The 21,262-nt window shown below is 42.9% G+C and overlaps 2 protein-coding genes across 3 annotated transcripts in view; both read right to left on the bottom strand.

Moving 5' to 3' along the window:
• Nucleotides 1-3,609: 3,609 nt before the first annotated feature.
• Nucleotides 3,610-8,305, bottom strand: Rskr (ribosomal protein S6 kinase related). Its single transcript, XM_028759440.1, has 12 exons — nucleotides 8,080-8,305; nucleotides 7,252-7,497; nucleotides 7,086-7,169; nucleotides 6,895-6,963; nucleotides 6,441-6,510; nucleotides 6,117-6,221; nucleotides 5,920-5,960; nucleotides 5,505-5,532; nucleotides 5,160-5,249; nucleotides 4,999-5,087; nucleotides 4,783-4,893; nucleotides 3,610-4,373 (listed from the first exon to the last, which is right to left on the bottom strand). The coding sequence occupies exons 1-12, from the start codon at nucleotides 8,134-8,136 to the stop codon at nucleotides 4,143-4,145; spliced, it is 1,221 nt and encodes a 406-aa protein (XP_028615273.1). The 5' UTR covers nucleotides 8,137-8,305; the 3' UTR covers nucleotides 3,610-4,142.
• An 82-nt stretch (nucleotides 8,306-8,387) lies between these two features.
• The window catches only part of Kiaa0100 (KIAA0100 ortholog), a 29,896-nt gene continuing 17,021 nt past the window's right edge, over nucleotides 8,388-21,262 (bottom strand). Inside the window, exons 25-39 of one of the 2 annotated variants that reach the window (XM_028759438.1) lie at nucleotides 19,333-19,490; nucleotides 18,602-18,808; nucleotides 15,338-15,437; nucleotides 14,398-14,580; nucleotides 13,846-13,967; nucleotides 13,098-13,253; nucleotides 12,895-13,016; nucleotides 12,183-12,363; nucleotides 11,415-11,501; nucleotides 11,029-11,139; nucleotides 10,762-10,897; nucleotides 10,534-10,664; nucleotides 9,987-10,088; nucleotides 9,600-9,734; nucleotides 8,388-9,199 (exon numbers count right to left, since the gene is read on the bottom strand). In XM_028759438.1, the coding sequence (XP_028615271.1) occupies nucleotides 9,020-9,199; nucleotides 9,600-9,734; nucleotides 9,987-10,088; nucleotides 10,534-10,664; nucleotides 10,762-10,897; nucleotides 11,029-11,139; nucleotides 11,415-11,501; nucleotides 12,183-12,363; nucleotides 12,895-13,016; nucleotides 13,098-13,253; nucleotides 13,846-13,967; nucleotides 14,398-14,580; nucleotides 15,338-15,437; nucleotides 18,602-18,808; nucleotides 19,333-19,490 (2,111 nt within the window). In that variant the 3' untranslated portion in view covers nucleotides 8,388-9,019. The remainder of the gene's footprint in view (nucleotides 9,200-9,599; nucleotides 9,735-9,986; nucleotides 10,089-10,533; nucleotides 10,665-10,761; nucleotides 10,898-11,028; nucleotides 11,140-11,414; nucleotides 11,502-12,182; nucleotides 12,364-12,894; nucleotides 13,017-13,097; nucleotides 13,254-13,845; nucleotides 13,968-14,397; nucleotides 14,581-15,337; nucleotides 15,438-18,601; nucleotides 18,809-19,332; nucleotides 19,491-21,262) is intronic. The other variant, XM_028759439.1, reaches the window with a different exon arrangement.

Here is a 21,262-nt window from a genome sequence, read left to right on the forward strand (position 1 = left end):
TCAGTAACAGAAAATGTCTCAAAAAATAAGGTATAGAGTGATTGAAAAAAAACCCTACACATGTGAACAAGTGTGCAGACACACACACGAGAACATATAAGACATACTAATTATGGTAATCTGCATTTTATTTCTTTTTTGTGACAGGGTCTCTCTCTGTGTACTTGGTGCTGCCCTGGAACTCAGATCAGGCTGGCCTTGAACTCATAAAGAGACTCACTGGCCTCTACCTCCTGGGTACTAGGCTTAAAAGCATACATATCTTTTTTTTTCTTTTTTTGTTTTAAGCTAGGCTCTGGTGGTGTAGATTGAGCTCCTTTCAACTATTCCTCTGTCTCCTGAGTGCATTCATTATACTTCTCTTGAACACTGCTACTCTAGAGACAAAACAGTACCAGTCTGAAGGCATTAGAAAAACTGCTTGAATAAAAATAGGGGGAGATGATTTAAGTGGGTGGTCCTGAAGATAGAACCCTACGGCCTAGAACATGCTAAGTTTGTATTCTATCAAGCAACTGTTCTTCTAATAGAATGATTTTCCCCTTTAGAGGTGGGATCTCTCTTTAGCCCAGGCTGGCCTCACTTTTTTGGTAACCCTTCTGCCTCAGAGTCCTGAGAATGCTTTTGAGCTTGGAATTGACCAAGGTTCAGCAAAAGGTATCTCAAGAACTGTTTGTGGTCTCTGATGGCTATTCCTGGTTGCCAACTTGACTACATCTGGAATGAACTACAATCCAGAAATGAAGGGCACACCTTTGATCCAGATCTTGAGGCTGGAAAATACAGGCTTCTGACTCTCAGATCTTGACATGGAGATCTTGAGGCATAGTGACCATAAATACCTTGAGGCCCAGGCAAGGTAGTACATCCCTTTAATCCCAGGAGACTGAGGCAAGCAAATCTCTGAGTTCAAGGTCAGCCTGAGACAAAGAAAGTTCCAAAATGAGGCGTGGTAGTACACACCTTTAATCTGGGCCACATTTTCTGCTGGAGGCCTACAATTGAAGAAGGAAGGCTCACTCTTCTTTGCCTGCTTGCACTTGCCAGCACATCTGTTATAACCTACTTCTTCAGGATTCCAGCTTAAAAGACCAGGTGAAACAACTAGCCTCATGAGACTGAGCAACTATTAGGTATTTGGACTTCCCATTCACAGCTGCCCATTGTTGGGTTAGTTGGACTGCAAACTGTAAGTCATTACAATAAATTCCCTTTAAATATATAAAGACATTCCATAAGTTCTGTGACTCTAGAGAACCCTAATACATGGTCCATCAAAAAGACCAAGCAAGGTTAGAGAGATGGCTCAGTGTTTAAGAGCACTGACTGCTCTTCCAGAGGTCCTGAGTTCAATTCCCAGCAACCACATGGTGGCACAACCATCTGTAATGGGATCTGATGCCCTCTTACAGTGTGTCGGAAGAGAGCAATAGTGTACTCATATACATAAAATAAATAAATCTTAAAAAAAAAAGACCCAGCAAATAAATAGTGGGAAGTGTCAGAAAAGTCCAAGCAGGTAAATGTTAGCAAGTTTATACCATACAGATGTGTGCGGGATGCTCAGTCCTGGGGGTGTTTGGCATGTGAGATCATACAAAGATAGTGTGCTCCCAATAACAAACAAGGATAGGGGGTAGAGAGGAAGGAAAATACTGTAATACCTTGGTCAAAACCATATTTGTGATAAGTAAAATAATGTAAAGATGAATTAAAGGTAGATCAAGTCTATCCTCAGGAAATGATCAATTGTATGTATACTTTTATATAAACACATGTATGTACATACAGACTAATTTTGTTAATACATACATACAATTTTTTTTCTTTTTCTTTTTCTTTTTTTTTTTTCGAGACAGGGTTTCTCTGTGTAGTCCTGGCTGTCCTGGAACTCACTCTGTAGACCAGGCTGGCCTCAAACTCAGAAATCCACCTGCCTCTGCCTCCAAAGTGCTGGGATTACAGGCATGCGCCACCACTGCCCGGCAAGACTTATTTTATATATGTGAGTACACTGTCATTGTCTCCACACACCAGAAAAGGGCTTCAGATCTCATTACAGATGGTTGTGAGCCACCATGTGGTTGTTGGGAGTTGAACTCAGGACCTCTGGAAGAGCAGTCAGCGCTCTTAACCACTGAGACATCTCTCTAGAGCATCCCTTCTTCTTCTTCTTCTTCTTTTTTGAAACAGGGTTTCCTGTATCCCTGGCTGTCCTGGAAATCACTCTGTAGACCAGGCTAGCCTCAAACTCTCAAACTCAGAAATCCGCCTGCCTCTGCCTCCCAAGTGCTGGGATTAAAGGCGTGCGCCACCACCGCCCGACTTGGAACTCACCTTGTATACCAGCTAGCCTTGTTGTCACAGAGGCCTACTCTGCCTCTGCCACATTAAAGGCATGTACCACCACACCCAGCCAGCTTTCTCCTTCTTTTTCCACTTAGATTTTTCATGTTTCTTCTATGTTCTCTCATGTTTCCTCCCTATTTATTTATTTATTTGGTTGGTTGATTGGTTGATTTTTTCCAGATAGGGCTTCTCTTTGTAGTCCTGGCTGTCCTAGAACTCCCTCTATAGATCAGGCTAGCCTCAAAATCAGAGATCCAGGGCTGGAGAGATGGCTCAGCAGTTAAGAGCACTGACTGCTCTTCCAGAGGTCCCGAGTTCAAATCCCAGCAACCACATGGTGGCTCACAACCATCCATAGTGAGATTGGATGCCCTCTTCTGGTGTGTCCGAAGACAGCTACAGTGTACTCATAGTAAAATAAATAAATCTTTAAAAAAAAAATCAAAGATCCAGCTGCCTCTGCCTCCCAAGTGCTAGAGTTAAAGGCATCTGCTACAAAAATCAACTATTGGCATTCTTTTTAAAAGAAAACATTGTCTCAGGTTAGCCTTGAACTCACTATGTAACCAGGGAAGATGATTTGAACTTTTTTTAAAAAAGATTTATTTTATGCATACGAATGCACCATTGCTCTCTTCAGACACACCAGAAGAGGGCACCAGACCTCATTATAGATGGTTGTGAGCCATTACATGTAGTTGTTGGGAATTCAACTCATGACCTCTGGAAGAGTAGTCAGTGCTCTTAACTGCTGAGCCATCTCTCCAGCCCAAATCCCTGGATCTTAAAAAAAATAAAGGTGTTGGGATGGGTAGCTAGGCTGACTAAGGCTTTCCCTGAGGCCTGATGTGTGGAGGACTGAAGTTCCTTATCTTAAAATAAGGAATATGCTTAGCAGAGCTAATAGTCTGGGGCGAGGGCCCTGGGGGAGCTGCTGCTTTATATACTGAGACACCAACTCTTTCCCCCTAAAAGGCTGTTAATCCCAAGGCTGCTATGTGCTCCTCTGTGACGCATTTGTTTCCCCTTCATTCAACATTGCGATTAGTTTCCTGCTGACTTCAGTCCACTATAAGACAGTTTTCTGATGATTCTATCTCATTTTCCTGTATATAAGATGCTGTACTTAATAAGCCTGCTTGGTGTGGCATAAGATATAGCTTGGGCATGACCCAATCCCATTCTTTCCTTCTTCATTTTCTGATCCCCTGGTCCTCTGCTGGTCCAGTTCAGAAGCAAAAACAAAACCAACTCTATATCTTGGGTTGTACGGCAGAAATGATCAATTTAATAATCCTTGTGACTTTTTTTCCCCCCAGTTTCTCTGTGCATCCATGAGTATCCTGGAACTCACTCTGTAGACCAGGCTGGGCTCAAACTCAGAGATCTACCTGCCTCTGTGTCCCCAGTGCAGGGATTAAAAACATGTGCCACCACTATCACCTGGCATCTGACTTGTTAAAACATATAAATAGTACCTAGGGAGTCCACAGAGTGTCATTATTGCCCAAGAAAGGAAGTATGGTAGAAAAACATAGATAAGGTAAAGTTCAAGAAGCCTTTGTTTGGCAGCTCAAGTAAAAGTATTGGAGAAGTGAAGGTCATTGCCTTGACCCACAATTGAGAGGTGGGTTGTGTGATAGGAAAGCATTAGGGGCAGTTTTGGCTATTAGTTGCAGAATGCCAAAAATTAAACTCTGGCCCATTACCTACAACAGAACAGTAAGGAATAACAAAGTAGAAATTGGATCTTCATAGTGGTGATACTGAGTGGTTTCTGTCTGGCTGCCTATCTACAGTAGAGAATCAGTAGAGATAGAGTGGACCAAGGACTCCAGATCACAGTCAAAGTCCTCAAAGGACATGAACTCCAATGGCCTGGGCCAGGTATCTTGTGTCTCCATGACAAAGTTCACTGGCTGCTTCTGTAGGAGCTCAGGGTCAAAGGCCACACCCCGAAAGAAAGGGTGGACCTGGAAGTGATGCAGATATCGTAGACGGTGCAGAGGGTTCTGGCATAAGAGCTGAAAGAAAACAAAGTTTGAGACTGGGATAAGAAAGAGACTGAACAGAGATGATGTCAAGGGAGCAAACAGTTCATGAGCTGTGGAAGGCAGGCAATCCTGAAGCACAGATTTGTGAAAGAGAAACATGGTGATTGGAGAGACTGGGAGGGCTGGTGGCAAAAAAGGAAATGGTTTTGGATTTTTCAGATGATAAAGTAGCACTGGCCTGTGTGCTTCAAAAGGACCTGTCTGTCCTGGATGAGGATTTAGGGTGGCAGAAGCTCAGGAATGAAATATGCAGTACCAGTTAGAGGGGAAATGGGTAGTCAGACATCTCAATTCCCATCAAAAAGAGGGGGTGGGTAGGGAAATACCACTTCAATGAAAAGATGATGAATAGAAAAAGGAAGATAGTGTGTGTGCTTACCTCATGGAGCAGGAGTGAGAGCTCCTGATTAATAGACGCTGGGATCTCAGATTCACAGTGGGTCACGCTTGCCAACATGGTCACATGATCTCTCTCTGCAGCCACTGGGAACTGAATTAAAGGGGTAGCAGGTGGGAAGGAAAGGTTTTCTAAGGTCTTTTTCCACCACAAAGCAAAGCTCTTTTCCCTGCTCAACACCATTAACCATTCTCTCACCTTACCAGTTGCCAGAGAGAAAAGCAATACTCCCAGGGACCACCAGTCAGCAGTGTGGTTGTAAGGCCCACCACTCAGGACCTCTGGGGCTATGATAGGAAACGTACTTATCACTCACATCCTTACATCATCTTCCCCACCAGCTTTAGCTTCTCTCTCACCCATGTATTGAAGAGTGCCGCAAATAGTATAGGCTCGTGCTCCCTGGGATAGGCGGCGAGACAGACCAAAGTCTGTCACTTTCAGATGACCTACGAAGTAAGGAAACTGTGTTCAACCCATGTTTGTTTTTTAAGAAGTACCACTCAAACCGGGCAGTGGTGGCACCCACCTTTTAATCCCAGCACTTGGGAGGCAGAGGCAGGCAGATTTCTGAATTCAAGGCCAGCCTGGTCTACAGAGTGAGTTGCAGAACAGCCAGGGCTACACAGAGAAACCCTGTCTCAAAAAAAAAAAAAAAAAAAAAGTGCCACTCATCCTGGGGGCCAAGGAAGGAAAAGACATACCTCGTTCATCCAGCAGGATATTCTCCATCTGAAATCATGGGCAAGAGGACATTATCTTACTCCTTCCTTTGGCTCTGATTTGTTTTTTCATTGTTGTTTTGACATAGAGTCTTACTATGTAGCTCAGGCCAGCTGGGAATTTGGTATATATACCAGGCTAGCCTCAAAACTTATGGCACTCCTCCTGCCTCCCAACAGTGCTGGGGAATAGACAAGGAAGACCACACCTGGCGTTCTTTCATGTAGAGCTGCTAGCTGGAGGTCTACTCAGCACTCAAGCCTGGGAGGACCCACACCCAAATCCTTTGCATCTATAGGAACCCAAATCAACTGTCTCTGCTTCCTACTGCTTTCTCAGACCTGTTGAAATTTCTTGAGATTCTTGCTCAACCTAAGAAAAAAGACTTGACTCTACCTTTACATCACGATGGATGATACCCAAGTCATGGAGATAGCCTGTAGAGAACAGTGAGCATGGGTGTGTCTGCTAGTTTCTTTGTAGCCCCTATCCCTTCTCTACCCTGACTTCCAAAATTAGTTATTAATTCTGTTTCCTCCTCCCCACTAACTTAATTCTCCCCTTTTCATTTCCTTTACCACATTTTCACTTACACAGTACAAGGACCAGTTCAGCTGCAAAGAGACGGATAGAATCCTCTGGAAAACAACCAACAGCAGACCACAGGGAGTAGAGATCCATGCTGCAGTAGCTACACACTGCAAAGCACCAGAAGTCTAGACAATACTTGAGGTTCTATACTATAATGCCTGGGCTCAAGGCATTATGGACCTCCTGCCCAAACTAATGCCACCATCTTTCCCTCTTTTGGATTATAGAAATGCTATGACGAGAGGAGCCAAACAAAAGCAGAATAATGTCAGGTGGGGAGGGCAGTATATGGACATTTGGGATGAAGACAAAACCCAGTCACTCACTAATAAAGAGGTGTCGTTTCCCCTGCCAGCTGTCCCCCAAACTGTGTACAAAAGGATGGTTGATCTGCCGCTAGGGACAAAGAAAACAGCAAGTTAGGAAAGAACAAGCTTTTTGATGATAAAGGCAGCCAGGAAATCACATGTTGCCTTATGTAGAAATGAACTGCTGCTTCACCTTCTGATTCAGAACTCATTTGGGACTCTCTCCCGGAAAACCCTGGAGCCAGCACACTGCTTAGGAGCACACCAAGATAGGTTGTAGAGTTCCCTGGCAGAACTTGGAGCATGTCCACAGCTAATAACTTTTGTCAGGATTTACTTTGGTGCTATACTACACCAGGATGGAAACATACAGGGAAGGTAGAATCAAGAAAAGCAGGTAAGTTGGAAAAAGAAAGGTACTCTCTCCACCAACATTTCAGTTCTTCAGCCATGCTTTCAGAATTCTGCATACCTGGATGCTAACCTCCTCTTTGCACTGCCTCAGGGTATCCTGCTGTAGAACCTTTACTTTGGACACCACCTATAAGTGGAGAGGCATGGTAACACATGAAAATAATGCTATTTTAACTTGTTCCCCCTAATCTCTGGAACTAAGATTACAATCAAGGGACTACTGAGAAAGCTACATGGCTTGACTTGTACCTTCACTGCAAATACAGCTTTCTGGGCACAATCTAGCACTTTCAGGACAGTTCCAAATGAACCCTTAGCCACAAGGCCTAAAATCTGAACAAAGAGGGCAGCTTGAGACTGGTTGTTTCTAGATTCCTCCCCTAAAACAGATTTCCCAGGGACTACAATGACCTACCTTCAGTTCCTGCTGTTCCCTAACAGGCCTCATGGGAAACTCTGGTAGAAAGAGGCTGATGAACTGAGGCACTGGCCACTCTGACAGAGGTTTCTCTAGTAGCAGTGGGGCTGGCTGGAGGAGCTCCTGACGTTGGCACTGATGTCTCTGTAGTTCCCATAGTTCTTCCAGACCTGACCTGATGGTCCCCATACCACACCAGAGGCTCTTCCAGCCTCGAGCACAGTGACCCTGGATGTTGCCACCCTGCTGAGAAGGGAGCCACTCTAAGCCTTCTCATGAAGCACTGCACGTTCTGCCCATCTTAACAGGTACTCATTCCTCTAGTCTTAACCTCTAGAGCAGTAGTTCTCAAGCTTCTCAAATGCTGTGACCTTTTAACACAGTTCTTCATGCTGTGGTGACCCCTAACCATAAAATTATTTTTGTTACTTCATAACTGCAATTTTCCTGTTATGAATATATTAATATCTGATGTTACATATCTGATGTGACCCCTGTGAAAGGGTTGTTCAACCTCTAAAGAGGTCACAACACACATGCTGACAACTACTGCTCTAGAGGGAAGGAAAGTTCCCAGGCTTTGTGATGTGACCTAGATTTCCTTGACATAATTCAAAATCTCTATGACAATAACAGTTGTATGTTTTCTCTACAACATAACAGGAATACAACCTGTGTGTAAGTGGGTTATTCACATTATAGCCTCTATGCCCACCCCAACACTCAGTGACAGGCTCCTAATGAGGCACTTTCTAGTCCCGGGCTCCTACATCTTTCACTTCCCTCTCAAAGGCAGCCAGTCTATACCAGAGCCCCATACCCTACCTTTTGAGGAGCAGACACCCGGGTGTGTTGTCCCTGCCGACAGCTCACTGCTCCCATCCCAGCCCTCTGCCTCCTTTCCTTCTGCTAAATCTGCTGTCCCAGTTACATAAGCAATTCCTTTCTCTGATGCTGCATTACCCATGAGCCCCACCTCTTCCAGTGTACACAGACCCATCAGCTTTAGATCAGCATCATACCCAAACTGGGAAGTATCTGTGATTATAAGACTTCAAGGCAGAGGAGAAAGACCACTGTCATTACAGGGGCAGTTAAAAAATGTGTTGGGTTAGTGAGGAGGGAAGGACACAGACAACTTGAATGCTTTTACTCAATACAATTAAAAAAGGCCAGCATCAAATTTAAAATATTTTTTCTTTAAATCTTTTTTTCTCCATTCTCCCAGGCATACCCCAGGGAGGAAAGTATGGTACCCATGGCCAGCCCTGGCTCCTAATGCCATCCTCCCAAGTGAGCACAGAGATTAAGAAGCTTATCCCCCCCAAACCTAACACCTCTTATACAACAAGGCAGTGGAGTGAGGCACAGAGGATCAGACTCCTCCCCTTAGCTTATTGGCACAAAGGGAGAGCAACTACATTTAGAAATATATATATATGTTTTATATATATATATATGTCTTTATAAAAATTTATCATACTTGATCAAAACTATCCCCCCACCCTTTCTGTTGCCCCAAAGGAGCAGGATACTAGGCTTAGACACGATCCCTGGGTCTTCTGGTTTCCTTGCCCCTCTGGCAGGGGGGCCTAATACCATGAGAGGGAACTCAGCACTTTTGTCCACCATGCCCTACAGGGACAGGCCAGCTGTTGAACAGTATCTCTCTCAGTTCCCATATGCCCCACAAATCCTGCGGGATGAAGGTGCCTGGATCCTGAGCCAGAGTCAATTCTATACTGCAGCCACTTGGGTCTCCACATCACTTGCGCCTGCCAAAGATGGACTTCTTGCCAGGGTTCTTGTCACCCACACTTAAACCGATGAGGAGCCGAGCTTTCTCTTCTTCCTGCTGTTGCATGTTCAGGTCACACTTTGTTTCTAGCTTTCCCCGAACCTCAGACCCAGTTGCAGGTTTCAGCCTTAGTTTTTCTTTGATTACCTGGCAGCGGAAAGGAAAAATATTAGTGGAACAGGCTGCACAGTTTAAAGTGAACCAATTCAAAGATTTATTAAACTTACATGCAAAGCACAACAGGGTACTTCAAAGTATATAGATAATGGTCTCTGCTTTTAAGAAGCTTACAATCTAATCAGAACCAATCATAAAGCTGATCTTGTAGAAGCCCTTAATTACCTTAAAATTAATGAGTCAATATATATGAAAACAGTAGATATTTAATCATACTGGGGCAAAGGCATAGACAAACAAGGACAGAATCAGTCATTATCTGCCCCCTTCTTGGCTACCTCTTAAAATAATACAGAACAGAAGGTTCCTAGGAAGGCAATTTGCTTGCCAGTCCCTGCTAACGAAACAGCCATGAGCCTTGGCGGGATACCTGAGCAACCAGAGCTTTTCGGCTGTCCCTTTTGACAGCCATGGCAAAATCCAGCCATGTCCACGTGTTGTTGTGGTACTCCAGACAGGGTAGCACCAAGTTAAGGTCACCCCAGTCCACACTGTTCTTCTCACCCTGCATGAGGAAAAGGAGGTAAAAGAAGAGGAAAAATTACATCAGCTGCCATTTTGAATCTAAGCCAGCACTTTGAGTATAATTCCTATGACAGCAACCTACGTATTTGAATTCCCTCTCAATCTGGTAATGGTGCTGACTCCTGCAGAAAGCAGAAGGAACATGGCCCACTTTTACAAGAAGCCTGATTGTCACCCTGTCTATAATCTTAAGGTCGCTTCCTACTCTAGAAAGTGCTGGGATGGGATATACCTTGTAACTGACACACAGTGGAACTTGTGGGATTTTTATATATATGAAGGAGTTGTTCATGGCAGCTCGCTCTTTCATCTTGTCAATATCATCAACTGGGTGCTAGGAAAGACAGAAAAGGAGCATAAGCCCTAAGACGACCGGAGCAAACCAAGATCCTAAATATTACTCCATCCTCAGTCCTAGAGGACACTAAAGACAAAGCAACACCTAGCCAGGTCCACAGAAACTAGTAATACCCCATTTAAAAATCTCTTAAACATACTAAAATGTTTTTACTTTTTGGTTTCTTTTGCCTTTTTTTTGTTTGTTTCTTTTGTTTTAGTTTAGACAGGGTTTCTTGTATATCATCCCTGGCCTGCCTCTGCTTCCCAAATGCTGGGATTAAAGGCGTGTGTCCCCATGCTAGGCTTCTTTTGCTTTTTTGAGACAGGATCTCATACAGTCCAGGCTGCCCTTGGACTCATGATCTTCCAGCTCTTGTCCACAAGTGTTGAAATTATAGAGGGTACCACCACATTCAGTTTCTGATTTTCACATGCCATACCTCAGGTAATTTGCGAAATGATCTTCTGACTCCAGAACTCCTGGTCAAGCCCTGTGCTACACCCTTCCCAGAGCCTAGTGGTACTGCATCATCTGTTGCTATCAGCTGCCGAGGCTTCACTACTGGTATTCCTATGAAAAAGCATGCAAACCAACAGTGAGACTTTTCCTAAAGCTGCTTAGGGCTGCCGCTCCAGTCTCCTGGCATTCTAGCATAACCAGTTCTTACCAGTAGTTACCAGTTTGGACTTATCCTCTTCATCACCAACTTCATCATCTTCCACATTTCGACCAGGAAAGAAAAAGCCCATCATTCTATGGAAAAACCGGTGGGACAGCTGGATGGTGAGCGGCACCACATTTACCTAAGAGGGAAAGAGGAGGTAAAGAAGCAATTAAGCTCAAGTACTATCCTTGTCTTTTATTACTAACTAGTGTAACAGTTAGGTTTTGAACTAACCTTTGATCATGGGTTCCCAAGGTACTATTTACTAACCTCAAAGTGTTCTTTAACAGAGATACCACCAACAGGTGGTCGGACTTTGCTGAAGAGGCGGAGGGCTAGCTGTCTGCCAGACTGGCAGGAACTCTGGGGCCGTAGAACCACCTATAGGACAGAGCGGCCAATAACTCTACTATACATCTTTTAAAAACAAAAGTAAACCACAAATCTGTAGGAGAACTGAAGCAATGGTCTTTGCTAAGCTAGGCAAGCTGTACCATCTCAGATTACAATGCCCTTTAGCCTGAAGCAAGATAAGTGGGCTAGGAATGGGAAAATAAGTCTTGCTGTGTAAATGTGGGATGTAAATTAGCAGAGTGCTTATCATGTACAAGGCCCTGCCTAAATCCCATTCTCCCACACCCCAAGAAAGAACTTGCCTTATAAATAGCATTGGGGAGAAGGTTGTTCATAGTGAACCAGCCCAACTCCAGGAGATGTTCTGCTGTGTCATCAGACTTATTCACCTGTAAGACAGATTTTGTTCTGTTCATTGTAAGGTAATAAGCTAAGCTTCTAGTTTCATTTTTCTCTTTCCTTTGTAAATCAGGATCTCATAAGTCCAGGCTAGCCCTCAAAGTGTGCCTGTGGTTAGCCTTGACCTCCTGACCCTTCTTACCTATACATCTGGAATGCTGAGATTAAACATAAGCACCACACACTCTGCTAACACCTCTTTCAATCTCATGCAACCAACATACTCTCTAACCCATTGTTCTTCTAAGTAATACTAGCTAAACCACTAAATGTTAGTAACTTCCTAGTTATTGTGGCATTTAAATTTCTCATTCATTTTCAAATATCTTTTGTAATTGTAATATTCTTTCTCCTTGGGTAACTGCAGAAATGCTGTCAATATCAGAATGGGGCTATTTCAACTCAACTTGATAGATTACGTCACTCGGGGCCTTAGTTCTAAGAATAATTTCTTGGATAATAATTTTCTTAATGGAAGAAGCATTTGATTAATTATTATTATCATTAATTATCTATACACCTACATCATTTATTACAGGCTGATGTGTCTCTAATCATGACCAACATTAATAAATACAATTAGCCCCCTTTTTAATCTATGGACTGAACTCTTGAGATAGGTCACGCCTCCAACTTGGCTACTGCTGTGTGACTGTGCACTACCCTAATACCTTGCTGTAAAGGAACCTCTGTAGCTCCAGCTCAGCAATTCCCAGCTGTCCATCTTCTTCTGTCAGACGCCAACGTGCCTGAGCAAAGTAAAACTCAGTGCGACGGACCACACTCACATCTTCCTGTTGTTTTCGAGGCTCCATTTTATTGGCTCGCTGTAGTTGGAAATCCTTAAAACATCTATACATGAATAGAAGAGACAAAGGAGTAAGGGAAATAACAACAGCCGGAGTACCCTATAATACTGCAGGCTATAAGCCCAGAGACCAACCTATTCTGGCTAATATCTTTCTTCCACAGGCCACCCCTCACCCCCCATGTCTTGTTTCTGACACCCTGAGCTATGGAACAGATTTCTGATCTTTCAGTTCTATGGCTTCTTAGTAAAGCACTGTTTTCCCACTAATGCCTATGATTATATCTTCAACTTTGTTCTTTACTGATTAATTTTACTGTATTTGCAGTTCAGAAACACACTAAGGCCATGAAAGTGGTATTTCTCAACTACTCAATTTTGTAGCAAAGCTTTTTCCAGGAAGCACTTCAGTGAGAACCCAAAGGAGGGGCTTTTTTTTTTTTCTGTTTTCACTCACTTCTTTGGCCAACCTCAGCAAGGCTTATTCAGGAAGATGTACCTATATCTACTTCTACAACAGTCTTTGAGAATACACATTAAACTTCTGGCTGAGACTGGCAAAGGCTGCTGGGTACCTGATGAGGATGTTCAGTTCTTCACTTTCCAGCTGTAGGTTGGCCTTTTCTTGGTTTAGCTGTAACTGAAGTTTTTGGTTCAGGTCCAGCAAATTCTCATTCTTGCTGTCATCCTGTAAAGACTAAGGAACCAAGAGAAGAATTTAAGAGATCCTCTGTATCTATCATAGGAGATCTGTCCTCAGATTACCCGAGATGACTACCTTCATGATAGAGTACATCTGCTTCTCTAGGTGCCTTATCTGGGCCACATGCTGCCGCACAGCCTCCTGCAGGTGTAATATGCTGCTGCGCTGCTCCTCAGGATTGCTAGAGATCTCAAGCTGGAACCTGACACGCTGTTTCTTTTCACTATGCTCCTAAAAGAAGGGAAAAGGGAAAAATGTACTTTTTGTGTGTGTGTGTGTGTGGTGCTGTGAATAAAACCCACTGCTTCACACATGCTTTACTAATGGAATATCCCCAACCCCTTGAATTAATGTTTTTTTAAAAGGTTAAGTCTTATAGAAAAGTGAATGGTGCTCTCTTCTGCAAAACTGACCTTTACTGGTCATGATCAGTAGCAAAAGTAAGGGGTAGGTCAGTATAAAAAGATCTGCAATTCACATAAGATTTCATGGTCTACCCTAGGTCCACAGGGTAGAGATGGAGGCAAAAATGTGTAGTTACCGCTGTTAGTGATGTTTAGGTGACTGAGTAGAGACCTGGCTAGAACAAGCCATACAGTCTCGGAGACACTTAAACATTAACAATATGAACTCTAATAGCTGTAATTGACTAAGAAGATGCACCAATCATAAGTACCCTTTTCAGGGTGAGTTATTAGTTTCTTTCTTATCCACTGAGCCATCTCACTAGCCCAACATTAGTTTACTTAACTGGGATCGAAGAAAATGGCACAATCAAAGTTCAGGTAAGCCTAACTTGAATTCTAGAAGGGCTCATGCTCACCTTTCGCTTGGGTTCTACATGGAGAAGCAGGTTGTTGACGATGTCCAGAATCATAGCATACTGAGCTGGGTTGGTAGAAATTTCCAATTCATGGTGGATGAGAGTGAAAGTATCCACAGCCCCTAGATAATTGTAAGTAGTTAAGTAACAGGTTCAAGTTTCTCCCTCAATATTCAATCTCATAACCCTTATTTTTGTTTTGTTTTTTTGAGACAGGGTTTCACTATATAGTCCTGGCTGGCCTGGAACTCACTCCACCTGCCTTCTGGGTGTGGGTATTAAAGTTATGTGCCACCATACCCAGGCTAATGAAAATTTGGAACCATTCATATTAGTCAATCCAACACAAAGGGAAGAAGAGGCACCCAGGAATAGAAATATGCTTCTTCCGAATCCTAAGTAATAACCACTGTCCCAGTCTCCTCTAAGAGTACAGGCTGTTCTGATGGCACACGGGAACCCCTTTAATGTCTATTGTCTTAAAATCATGACGGAAATAACTACTGTCACAAACCCCTTGTTCTCTCCAAAAACCTTAAAGCCTGGATATACCTTCCTGCTTCTTTAAGAGATCCTCCTTTTCCTGGTTCTCTTGAACCTCAGGTGGCTTAATCTGAGTTGCTAGCTCAGGATCAATGTCATGGCTGTAACTAATATAGTACATCCGGCAATTACAACGTGAAATGATCCGCTGGACTTGCTGGGCTTGCTGGGCTTCAGCTGGCTGGTTCCAATCTGGGAAGAAGTGGAAAGAAAAAAAAAAAAAGAGATTCTACATAAAAGATGTGATAAATGCTCCCATCTAAATGCTATGTCTAAGGAATTCCAAAAATGTTTCCAGTCTAGACTAGCAAAAATATTACTTCAACATACACTGATGTTAAGAACAGATAAGCTGAGGCTGGAGAGATGGCTCAGTGGTTGGAAGCACTGGCTGCTCTTCCAGAGGACCAAGGGTTTAGTTTCCAGTACCCACATGGTAGCTCACAACTGTATGTAAATACAGTTCCAGGGAATCTGATACCCTCACCCTCACACAGACATATAATCAAAACACCAATGCACATAAATAAGTCATTAAAAAAAAAAAAAAGAAAAGAAACGAAACAGATAAATTGGGGCCAGGTGTGGTAACAGCTTCTGTGAGTTCTAGACTAGTTTCATATAAAGCCAGGACTTTATAATGAGACCCTGTCACAGACAGATAATCTGAAAGAAAGAGATAGATAATAGACAGGGCTGGGTTTGCCCTGTACAGCAAATGCCTGGCATGTTAAAAACAAAAACAAAACAAAAAGAAAACCCTGAGTTTGATCCCTAGTAATGTCGAAAATAAAATAAAACCATATGGTAGCTCATGCCAAAGCTCATAAGCTTGACGACAGCCTGGACTATACAGACTGAGACGAAAAGAAAGCTGCAAAAGGTAGGTTAGATAAGAAACGAGGCCCCTTTGGGATGCACATTTACTCGGAGAGGGAAGAGAGCTGACCTGTGGTCGTGGTAACCATGCCTCCCACTGCCTGTCCACTTTCCATCAGCTCCTGAACAGAGTCCAGACTACGTTCTCGGTGCTCCTCAATATTCTTCACCTGCAAACACATTGAGGGACCTTTAGCTCCTTGGAAAAGGTGGCTTATTCTAACACCACCATAAATGGCCATGTTTCCAACAGAGTCATATGCTGCAAAAGAATGCTTCAATGACAGATTGCAGGCCCAATGCTAGACCCATACCTGTAATCCCAGCAAGAAGCTATGAGGTAGGAATATCATCACAGATTTAAGGCCAGCCTGGACTACACAGTTCCATGACAGTCTAGAATACATATTTGAGACTCTCACAAAACAAGAGGTTGTATCACCCAATGATAGTATGGTCATCTTAGTTTATGTAAAGACACTTTATGATGTTTACATAATTTTTAAAAATCACCTAACATTTTTTTGTGAGTTTTCCACTTTGCTTGTATCTCTCAAGTGCTAGGATTATAAACATGAGCCGTGATGAGTAGCTGGTATGTTATTTGTGGTTTTGCCATTTTGAATCTTCAGACAGAACTACTCTGAACCCAGGTTTAGTGGCCGACACTTGTAATCCCAGCAGTTGGGATAAGAGGAAGACAGATCTCTGGGCTTCCTGGACTTTGAGGTCAGTCTAGTTTACCTATCAAGTGCTGAGCATCTAATACTACACAGTGAAACCTCAAAAAATACAGCCAGGGGCCAAGATGGCTCAGTAGGTAAAATGCTTGCTGAACAAGTCTAATAACCTAAGTTCAACCCTAAACTCACATAAAATGGGAAAAGGATGGGCCTGGAGAGACGGTTCAGCTGTGAGGAACATTTGTTGCTTTACCAGAAGATCAGGGTTTGGTTTCTAGCACCGACATCAGCAACTACCTGTAATTCTAATTCTAGGGATCTGACACCCTCTTCTGGTGTCGGAGGGCATACAGATGATAGATACAGACATTTAGGCACTCATACACACATGAAAAAGTGGGAGAACTTACTCCACAAAACTATTTTTTAACCTCTAAAAACAACAGAGCTTGCCGGGCAGTGGTGGCACACGCCTTTAATCCCAGCACTTGGGAGGCAGAGGCAGGCGGATTTCTGAGTTCGAGGCCAGCCTGGTCTACAGAGTGAGTTCCAGGACAGCCAGGGCTATACAGAGAAACCCTGTCTCGGAAAAAAAAAAAAAAAAAAAGACCCTGTCTCAAGGGAATAAGGCACAACATGACAGATGTTTAATGCCCTTTCCTCTGGCCTCTGTGAATGCACAGGCACATATTCATTGCACACACACCACATGCTCACTCATACATATACCTACTTAAAAAAGAAAACCACAGTAATTAACAGAATGAGTGGCATGAAAGATCAACGCAGTAAGGTCAAGGCTTCAGGACTGGAGACAAGGCTCAGTGGTTACGAGCACTTGCTGGCTGTTTTTCCAAAAGATGAAGGTTCTATTCCCAGCATCAACTGGACAGCTAACAAGTTCTTGTAACTCCAGTCTCATAGGATCTAACACCCTCTTGTGGCCTCTGCAGGCACCAAGCACACATTGGATGTACAATATACATCCAATACAAGTACATGCACATAGGCAAAGTACCCATACACATTAAAATAAATAAATATAAATAAGGCTTTAGGGGCTGCAGATGACTCAGCAGTTAGGAGCACTTGCTGTTCTTGCAGAGGACCAGCATCCACATGGCAGCTCACAATCACCTGTAATTTCAGTTTTAGACCTGATACCCTCTCTGGTCTTTGAAGGCACCCATAAATACATGGCAGACTCACAAACACATTTTTTTGTTTTGTTTTTTTTTTCTTTTTCTTTTGTCACACACACATTTTTTTAAAAAAAAAAAACTTTATATATATATATGTAAATAAATTATACACACAAATATCTTAGAGATCCAGGATGTGGCTGGCAGATCTACTGAATCACAAAGTTACATGGAGGAGAAAAAAAAATCATTTCTTTCTAACTCCAAGGATCTCCATTTTAATGCTAATGTAACTTAGGGGAGAAAAAAAGCCTTCAATTATAAAAGATGGCACTGCCTAAAAATGGTAGACCCAGAAAATTCTGCTCACCTCTACACAGATAATTACCACTCCTACATCCCTATGTCTTTTGGTGGTTGTGGGGATCAAACCCAGGGCCTTATCCATGTTAGCCAAATGTTACCACTGACCCAGAACTCCAGCTAAGATACTTTTTGTGACTATCCCTAAGATTGCTGGTAACAGACACTGTTGGCTAACTTCCTATGTTACCAACAACTTGGCCATACTTGGCTTGACATCTGACCTAAATGTTCATCTGTGTCTGACATCATTACACTTGAGGTTGCCTTGACTGAACCAGAAGTTCCTTTGCAGAAGAATTGGCCAGGGAAAAGAAGATCTACAAAAGAGGTTATCACTTTGGTTCATTTTATTATCATCATTCATGTTTTTTTTATTTTGGTTTTTATCAGATGTAACTGAATCCTATAACTAATGTGCACACTTACCACATGTCAAATATGTAAATGATAATATATAATACTAGCCAGATTTGCCTCATGATCATTAACCCTCCAGTAAGTCTGAGAGCATATCCTAGCCAGTTGGTGATGGCACATGCCCTCAGTCCCAGCATTTGGGAGACAGAGGCAGGCATATATCTGAGTTTGAGATCAGCCTAGTCTACATAGCAAATTCCAAGACAGCCAGGGCTACACAGAGAAACCCTGTCTTGGAAAAAAAAACAAAAAACAAAGATTGCTGAAACAATCATCTTTATGAAAGGCCATAAAAAACCTTGATTAGCCATGCGGCACATGTTTCCTGCATGACAGATGCTAAGGCAAAGGCCCAGTTCTAGGCCACCTGGGCTTGAGACCAGACTGTATAGCAAGACTTGTCTCAGACAAAACAAAGTTCTCAGACCCACTGTCTATTTTCTTAGTTGCCTGCTTGTGCGACATTTATTGAAGGACTACAAACTAAAAAAGAAAGAAGTTCCTGTCTAATTACTCTAGTGCTGGTAAATAAAATAGTGCTATGGGAGAGAAAAGTACTCTGTTCCTATAGCACAGAGGCTGCTCACATTCATGGTGTCGGCAGCTTCCTTTTCTACTAAGCAGAAGGGTAGGTACTGTGAACAATCTCTCAGTGGTTCTAGTTGAAGGAGCTAAGTACAGAAAGCTAGAGATATACAACGGCTCTCTCCACCCAGGCTGACTAACCTCTAACCAGAGCTGTCGGCCATCCTGTTCAGTAGGGCTGCTTTCGGTGGTGGCAAAATACTGCATGCCATCTAACAAGCAAGTCCAGGAAGTCTTTTGTTTCAGTGTATCACCATACCAAGCTGGATGATGTTGGCACTGCAGCAACTGGGCTTTGGCAGCTGACACAATGACACAGCCTTCTGTCTCTGCTCCACGAAGAACCATCTACGTCAAAGAGAAATGCAGTTTTAGACAGAAAGCGGGCTGAGAAGGGTCTTCAGATCACTCCTAACTCTAGCTTACAGAGGAAGTTTTATTGGGTTATATATGTGGAAGTGCTTACTCAGGATGCCTACAGAAAGGTATAAATTTGAGTTCTCACCACCCATTCTTCAGTTATATGTGGAGAAGCACTGAATTTGGTGCTTATTGGGTGATAACAAGCCCATAACCTCAGCAATCAAGAAACCAAGGCAAAACAGCCAAGTTTGAGGCCAGCCTGAGCTACACAGTGGAAACTCCCCAAACCCCTTTTTTGAGGCAAGGTCTCAAACTCAAACTATATTGTCTTCAAACTCAAAGATCCACTTGGCTCTGCCTCCCAAGTGCCAGCACTTGGGTTAAAGGTGTATGCCACCACACCAAGCTTGTAGAACCCTACTGTTAATTTTTTAAAGAAAATTATAGAAAAGAAACCGTTCTGATCGGGATCTAGCCTGATACTGGTGTCCTATTTAAAAAAAGGATACCTGGCAGTTAACCAGCTCAATAAGGCAGTTTCGGTTGTATATGTCATCTGTCTGGCAGGCAGCAATGCCACACAATTGGTCACTCATACCCGACTCCTCTTCTGTGAATACTACAAATCTATCTGTCTCTTCAATCAGCTTCTGTAACATGTAAGCACCTGGTAAAGAAATAACAAGTGGGGAAACGTCACCGTCTCAAAGAGAAAGAGAACACATGCAGGGTCACATTGATCTTCCATTACTTCCTGTCTAGGTAAGGGCTGAAATGTATCTTCAACCTGGAACACTGGTCCAGTTCACCCTACCTATCCCTTGACCCAAAAGATAAGATAAGAAAAGCTGTATTTAGTTCCCCTTCAATGTTAATAAAAATGAAAGTGAAAGATTTCCAATAGAAATACCAGTTTAAATGGCACTATTTTTGTTCCTAAGGCCACCCTATCAAGACAGTGGTAGGAACTGAACCCAGGTCCTCCCTAAGAGCATCAAGTGCTCTAAACTGATGAGCCATCTCCCCAGTCCCTTTTTTTCTTTTCACATACTACTTATTTGTGACTCTTCTTTTCTACTCCCTTGTCAGCCATGGCACCCTATGCTGGCTTTGCTACTTCTCTCAGAGAGGTCTTAGAAGTATCTCCTGAGATCTTTCTCTTAGTAATTTATCTAACAAATATTATGGTCAAAAGCAGCATCAAAATTAGACTAGTCTACCTGTGGTCAAGACCCTCCCTCTAGCACTACTCAACTGTGACTTTGGGCAGCTTGCTTTAGAACCTTTGCGACTCATTTTCCTTATCTGTAAAATAACAGCAACTACCACATAAGGCTCTTGTGATAATTTAGTGAAATACATAAAAATATTTTTCCAAGGTATCTGCAATGATAAACAACACTATCATCTTTTTGGCATCAGGTTTTAGCTCCGTGAAGAAAGGTCTGAAACTCTTATTTCTAGCATAAAGCTAGAGTCATTTCCAAATGCTGTCAGCTTTACCCTAGATATCCTACCATTACCACAGGTGCAGCATGTCCAAACCTCTTCAGCCTATGGCTTTCTATTTATTTTTATCTTAAACATTTGTTTGCTTATTGTATGTGAGTACACTGTTTGTTCTATTCAGACACACCAGAAGAGGGCATTGGATCCCATACAGATGTTTGTAAGCCACCATGTGGTTGCTGGGAATTGAACTCAGGACCTTTGGAAAAGCAGTCAGTTCTCTTAACTGCTGAGCCATCTCTCCAGCTCTTTTATTTTTAAGTGTATGGTGTATTGCCTGAATGTGTGTTGTGTGTATGGAATATATGTAGAATATACACTGCTATGTAGACCAGTAAGGCCTCAAACTCAGAGATTCACTTGTCTCTGCTTCTACAGTGCTATATAAACAGGCTTATATTTCCCCCATTTTAACTCCTTCCAGCAGCCAAGTCTCCTATATGCACAGTGGCTGGCATTCTGTCCTTCTTACCCTCCTAGCTGTTCCACCTCCTTCCAGTCCTTGCTGCCTCCTATTGAAAGACTGTGATAGTTTCCTCATCTGTCTGTCCACTGCCAGTACTTTCACACAACACTGCTAGAGCTACCTTCCTAACTGTCAAAATCTAATTATGACAGTCTATTCAAAGACTTTAATGGTTCTCTATTCCTAATGAGGGAACTATCTGGAAGGTCTCCCAGTGATATCCACCCCAATGATCTTTCTAACCCACTCCTCACTCTCCTTTTGTTACTGGTAAGGAAAACAAACTGTTCACCATCTTTGAACACATCAGTCTTTCCTAACACCATTCCTATCCAGGTCAATCCCTCTGCACTGACTGCCCCTTCTCCCCATTTCCACACATCCCAATCATGCCACACCCCAAAGTCAACTCAATTTAAGTCCTCACCTCATCTCCTTCCCTAGTCTTTGACTTCCCCTCCTGT

Source organism: Grammomys surdaster, unplaced genomic scaffold (assembly GCF_004785775.1).
Source record: "Grammomys surdaster isolate TR1022 unplaced genomic scaffold, NIH_TR_1.0 126278, whole genome shotgun sequence".
NCBI classification, from domain to species: domain Eukaryota; kingdom Metazoa; phylum Chordata; class Mammalia; order Rodentia; family Muridae; genus Grammomys; species Grammomys surdaster.

Excerpts from the sequence above, each read along its gene's own strand:
- Rskr (XM_028759440.1), bottom strand. The coding sequence starts at position 8,136 with ATGGGAGCAGTGAGCTGTCGGCAGGGACAACACACCCGGGTGTCTGCT. Across the intron at positions 7,498-8,079 it reads GGGTGTCTGCTCCTCAAAAG|GGTGGCAACATCCAGGGTCA; the intron begins GTAGGGTATGGG and ends CCTTCTCAGCAG. Across the intron at positions 4,374-4,782 it reads TCTCACTCCTGCTCCATGAG|CTCTTATGCCAGAACCCTCT; the intron begins GTAAGCACACAC and ends GTTTTCTTTCAG.